The sequence below is a fragment of the Nannospalax galili genome, unplaced genomic scaffold, assembly GCF_000622305.1.
Source record: "Nannospalax galili isolate Female #2095 unplaced genomic scaffold, S.galili_v1.0 scaffold1217, whole genome shotgun sequence".
Lineage (NCBI taxonomy): Eukaryota > Metazoa > Chordata > Mammalia > Rodentia > Spalacidae > Nannospalax > Nannospalax galili.
The window spans coordinates 418,246-424,154 of record NW_008339068.1 but is presented as its reverse complement, the minus strand read 5'-3'; the positions used below and the strand labels follow the sequence as shown (position 1 = coordinate 424,154).

The window sequence follows — 5,909 nt, the reverse complement described above, 5'->3', positions numbered from 1 at the left end:
AGGCGGTGCGCTGGGGCGCCGCGGGATCCGATCCCGCGTGGGAGGCGCAGGCCGAGGGCTCGGCGGCGGCGGGGTCCACGGCGGCGCCCAGGGCACACTGGTCGCACCCAAGAGGACGACCCTCGTTGAGATGCAGACTCTGGTGCGTGGCGAGGTTCTTTTTCCACCCAAAGCTGAGGCCGCAGTGGGAGCAGGCAAAGGGCTTGGGTCCGGGAGGGGACGGGGCGGGGGAGTGGGGCGCGGCCGGCACGTCGGGGGAGGACTGGGTGCGGCTGGCAGCCTCGTGCACCCTTTGGTGCCGCACCAGGTGCTGCTTGTGCGTGAAGCTGCGCGTGCACTGGACGCACTGATAGGGCCTCTCTCCTGTGTGGATGCGCTGGTGGCGGATCAAGTGCGTCTTCTTGCGGAAACGCTTCTCGCATTCGGTGCAGGGGAAGGGCCGCTCCCCGGTGTGGGTCTTCTGGTGCGAGCCTAGGTGTATCTTCTGGCTGAAGCGCTTGCCGCACTCGGCGCACGGGTAGGGCCGCTCGCCAGTGTGCGTGCGCAGGTGGCGGGTCAGGTGCGCCTTCTTGCTGAACCGCTTGTCGCACTCCGAGCACGGGAAAGGCCGCTCGCCGCGGTGGCTGCGTTGGTGCAGCAGCATCTGGGCGCGCTGCGTGAAGCTGCGGCCGCAGTCCGGGCAAGCGCAGGGGCCCTCGCCGCGGTGCAGCCTCTGGTGCAGCCGCAACGTCAGCTGGTCCCGGAAACGCCTCTCGCACTCCCCGCAGCCGTAAGGCTTTTCAGGGATGGGGGCCCACCCGGACAGCGCCAGCCCACCTAGTGCCCCCGGAGTCCCAGGCTCCACTTTGTAGGCAACTGCCAGATGTCCCAGGTCCGGCGGCGCCGGGAAAGGACTGGGAAGTAAGGAGAGATGCTGGGGCCATTCCATCGCTTCCTCCGCTTCCTGATCCTCATCCTCCACCTTCACCTTGCGAATCATCCACTCCTCCTCTGAAAGGTCAAAAAGAAACAAGAATCGTCTTAAGGCCACTTTTCATTTGCCAGTAGGCTCTTCACTTTCAGTTGCCCTGCTTTCCTCTCCCCCCCCCCCCCCCCCCCCCCTCTCTCTCTCTCTCTCTCTCTCTCTCTCTCCTCTCTCTCTGCGCACCTCACCAAAGCTTCTTGGGAATGAATCCTCCCTCATCCCCTCCCAGCGCTCGGCAGCCAGTGCAGCTGGCAAACACCTCCTCCCCTGAGGCTTTTCTCCCAGGCTTGCCAGTCCTCCCACCCAGGAGCCTTTTCTTGAATCCTTAGCAGGCATTCCTTCCTCCTGCTCCTTCCAGATCCCGACTGCTGCCCACTTCCGCCCTCAAGCTTCACCCGGCTTGGACCTCTGGGGTAGCTGCCCCCATCGTTCTGTCTTTCTGGAAGCAATCTCTCATCTCCAGTTCAGCAGCTCTTCTTTGGTGTCCTACAAACTGGCTACATCCCAGTAGGTTTGTCACCAAACACCTGACCTTTGAAGGCACCCCTAGCTAACTTTAACTTCTGGAGGCTTCTCCCAGCAGGTGGCCTTGGAACCTTGGGGCCCACTCTCTACCTCCTCTCTGACCACAGAGTAAGTGCCAGGGCACCTGTGCTCGGCCTGGCCTTCTCCAATGTCCCCCCTGCTGCTCCCTTTGGCATCACAGCCCTCCCCCTCCTGCTACACCCACAGGGAAGTCCCGGTTAAGGAAGAGACTGGAGTTTATAGGTACTAGTTACGGAAGAGCAGACAGACTGGAGCCTACAGGTTGAGGGGACTAGCGAATATTCAGCCTCTTGCCAAACCTCCAGAGGAGCTTCAGCCCAAGAACAAGGTCAGATTCCTAGGAAACTTCCACAAAATGCATCTTTGAGTACAGGGCCTCTGGATCTGTTCTCCATCATAGTCTTCTAAAATTCGGTTCTTGTTTGAGAATGGTTGAGCCACAGGATCTGAGTCCTGCCTGGCCCTGAAAGTCTGTCATAGCTTGAGCCTTGATTATATTACACACAGACTGCTACAGTTACAACCTCTCCTGGTTTCTTCTGTCACCCCACTGGTTCCAAATCACTGTCCACTAATCATCCTCTGATGGCACTTCTGTCTTCCCTGCACCACCCCTCTACTCAAGAATCAGCAATTGCTTCTAGCTGCATCTGAGCTGCTCAGCACCTACCCCAGCTTTCTTCATCCAGGTGTGAAGCTTTCTCTTCTTACACTGTGCTGTTCTGCAACCCCAATCACATATCATCTTTCCTGCTTGGAAGTCTTTTCTCAGAGGACAAAGTCTTCCCCTCCTCGGCTCCACTTGCAGCAGAGCTGAAATCTAGGCTTCTCACAGTGCAGCATAAAGCAACATTTCTGAGAGGTCTAGTGCAAAAGGATCTCTTACCTAAACTCCTGTTGTGCTGTCAACATTAGCATCTACACTTACTTGTGACCATGTATTGTTCTCTTAATTATTTATCCTGCCTCATATTTGTGGCATCCTAGTTATATTTTGGCTTCTGGATGGGAGACATCTTGAGTTCCAATTTTGTGTCCAATAACAAATGTGTCTTTATGTGTCTGATAAAGATGAGCACTGCCATTGTTTATTGAAGCCAACTATGAATGAAGCACTGTACATACAGTGTCATAAAGCTTCTCAACAGCCCAGAGGAAGTTCCTATCACTCCTGAAGACGGGAACCAACCACACCTCTCAGGGGTGGGCAGTCCCTCCAAGAGCACTCATCAGATCAATTTGGATCAAGGATTCAACGTAGGTCTGTACAGCTCAATGGCCCATCTCTTCCCACTACACTCAACACATTTGTGCCTAGTAGACACTAAATATTGGTGATGAGGATGGAGGTAGTTGAATAAGTGATGGATGGGGCTGTGGAGTGATTGCTTGGGGTATGGGAGAGTTGAGGTGATGACCATAGACTGGGAGCATTTAGTACTACCCCGATCAGTGGAGGTTTGGAAAAGGGAGCTTGCAGGGTAGAATAGTGAGCAGGCTGGTCAACATGCTTTATCTTTGTGGCAATTAGATAATCCAGGAGATCAACAACATGTGTATGAACTGGGGAAAAGATGAGTGCAAGTTAGGGCTTTTAGAGATGGGTGAAAGTGAGATGTGCTTGTCTTTGGCAACTGACTCTCCCATTCCACTGTCCACAGACACTCCTTTTGGGCTCTGAAGTTATACAAAGGAAAGGGTAACACGGCCTGGACTCATCTTGGCTGGGAGGGCTTGGAGCAGCTGTCTCATTAGAGAACAACTCAGGGTCCCTGTTCCTTTTGCCTGATGTTATGGTGGGCAGAGCAACAGGAAGGCTCACCTGGGACAGAATTCACAGGCTCAGCCTTTTGTGGGGTGCAGGCCTGACTTCCCATGCAAGGAGCCTCAGCTTGTTCTGTCTGGATGCCTTCTTCCTGGCCAGAGACTTTGTGCCCTGAAAGAGAAGAGGATGCCCCAAGGACTCAGAAGCATCACAGATGGAAGAAGTCCCATTGCTACTAAAGCACTCTCTAGCCTGGAACCCTAGCCCCACACACAGAACTCCATCTCAGGTCTCACTGGCAAAGTCCCAGTGGCCAGGGCAGTTGCTAAGAGTGTATACAGGTTACAGAAGCCACAACTGTGAGGAATTTCTGGAATATATATATATATATGGAGGTAGAAGCAAGGACTTAACCTGAGGTTTACAAGTCTCTAAGGAGATAGGCCTCAGGCAAAATATTAGAGGACAATAATGGCAAGAGACCAGGCTAGCTCTTGCAACAAGCACGCCCACCTTACCCCGGTTGCAGTCATTAGGTCCCTCTCCTATAGTGCTTTCCTTCTTCTAAGGTAGTTTATAACCTTTACTATGTTTGCATCTCTTATTGGCTGACTGCATTCTCTAGGATTAAGGTCCCTAAGGGAGGGACCTTGGCCTGTTTGGTGCCTTAGGTATCCCACATGTCTAGAACAGTCTCTAGCACAGAGCAAGTGCTTCACAAATGGTTTGTGGAAGAAAGAACTGGAAGGAATACTGCTTCCTGAGCCACCCTCCGTTGTCCCCACTTACCTGAGCAAGTGCTCAGTGTGCTCTCTTCTCTAGAGGAGGACATCTTCTCCTGGGCATTATGGAAGCCATCCCTGGACTCACCTTGAGGGGCCATCTCTGACTGTCCCACAGAGAATCCTGTTACAGGCAGAAGGGTGGGCTCTAGTACTGAGCTGGTATCAGGATGGGTACTTTCCCCATCCTGCTTGGGAAAGATGGGGTTTCCTGTCTGCATGGACAAAGGACTGCCCAAGCTCTCCAGCAGCCTGGTCAGGTATTAACCTTAACCCTTTTGAGTCCAGAGGGACAAAAGAAGGAAGAAATTGAACAAACTGAAATAGAGTAAATTTGAATTCCAGTGCTGGGCAGGGGAGATGGCTTAGGGGATAAAGGTGCTTGACACCAAGTCTAAGGACCCGAGTTCAGTTCCTGGAACCCAGTTGCCCTCTGCCCTCCACACACACATATGCCCACATAATAAACAAAATAAATGTAAATAAATACTTAACGTAATAAAAATTTAAAATTCCAGTGCTCTCTATGAGTCCCATGTAGAGTGTAGTCTAGTTGCCCTGGTCCAGGTGTTCAGACATGTGCTGGTGACTTTAAAGGATGCTGCCCCTCCAGGCACCTAAGATCTCAGGGCACAGGGCTACAAAGTCCTGAGGGTGGTGCTGCTAAATAATAGATGCCTAGGAACCCCCACCCTCCAAGCTCCTTTGTTCCCAGCTCACCCAGGGAGCTCAGGGCCTCCAGGGTCTCTCTCATGGCAACCAGATGTGGCTCCCCTTGGTGATCAGGCCACAGACCCTAAAGAGAAAAGACAGCCTTGTTCAGAACCTGGATCCTGGGTCTCCCCAGGAGGACTAGGCACAGGAAATTGGATCTGGAGAGACTTTTGAAGATGCATACCCAGTGACATTGAGCCTTCTGCAGACTATGGTTGGCTGTGGACATCAGTCCCTGTCCCCTCACCTGACTGGTCTCTAGAGTCAGCCCCAAGGCCATCAGCAGTCACAGACCACACACCCCAGGGCCTTTGTCTGGGGAAGTACAGGAACTACTTGATTCTCTGGGGAGAGGGATGGACGGTGGGAGGCCAAGGTGGGGAGTGGGAAATTCATCTGGGCCCTCTACCTGTCAAGATCAGAGATAGTGCAATAGAAGTCCCCCGGGGGGGGGGGCAGCGTGAGTGCCACTTTAGGGCTACCAGTGGATCCTAAGAAGGAAGGGTCCTTGTAGAGGTAGTAAATGGCGCTGACTTCCTCTCCCTAAACCCCTACCTCAAAGGGCACTCCCTATTTGTGCCCTTCCCTGGCCCGCCCTCCCCCAGCCTGTTCTCTGCCCCTCCTTCAGCAGACTCCCCTCCCCCCTCCTTGGCAGCTTTCCTTCTGCCCCTCCCCTCTCTGCCTTCCGCCCTCTCTCCCCACCAAATCTGGCAGCCTCCTGGGGCTCCTCCCCCTGCCCCGCCCCTCTGGCTCCTCCCCCTGCGCGTTCCGGCTGGGCCAACCCCTACCGGCCCCCTCCGGGTAGGCCCTCTGCAGCCGCCGCCTCCCCTGACCCTCGGCTCTGGGCAGTCTCTGGCAGCGCTCCCCTCCCCCTTCCTCCAGGGCCTGCCTGCTTAGCTTGGCGAGCGCCACCCCCTCCCCGGCTGCAACTCTCTCCCTTCCTTCCCCCTCCTCTTTTCCTTCCTCCCCAACTCCCGCCCTCCCTCCTCTCAGCTGGTCTCCCCCACCCGCTCGCCCCTCCCCTCTCCTCCCCCACTCTGGTTTCTTCTCCTTTCCTCTCTTCAGTTCCCTCCCCCATCCCCGCACGCCTCTCTCTCCCCAGCACTCCTCCCCATCCCCACCACTCTTCCCCCCTCCC

The 5,909-nt window shown here is 54.9% G+C and overlaps 1 protein-coding gene across 1 annotated transcript in view; it reads right to left on the bottom strand.

The window, feature by feature from the left end:
• Positions 1-5,326, bottom strand: part of Znf467 (zinc finger protein 467) — a 6,190-nt gene extending 864 nt beyond the window's left edge. Inside the window, exons 1-5 of the mRNA XM_008833794.2 lie at positions 4,956-5,326; positions 4,778-4,853; positions 4,065-4,181; positions 3,333-3,446; positions 3-990 (exon numbers count right to left, since the gene is read on the bottom strand). Of these exons, the coding sequence (XP_008832016.1) occupies positions 3-990; positions 3,333-3,446; positions 4,065-4,181; positions 4,778-4,853; positions 4,956-5,051 (1,391 nt within the window). The 5' untranslated portion in view covers positions 5,052-5,326. The remainder of the gene's footprint in view (positions 1-2; positions 991-3,332; positions 3,447-4,064; positions 4,182-4,777; positions 4,854-4,955) is intronic.
• Between the last annotated feature and the right edge of the window lie 583 nt (positions 5,327-5,909).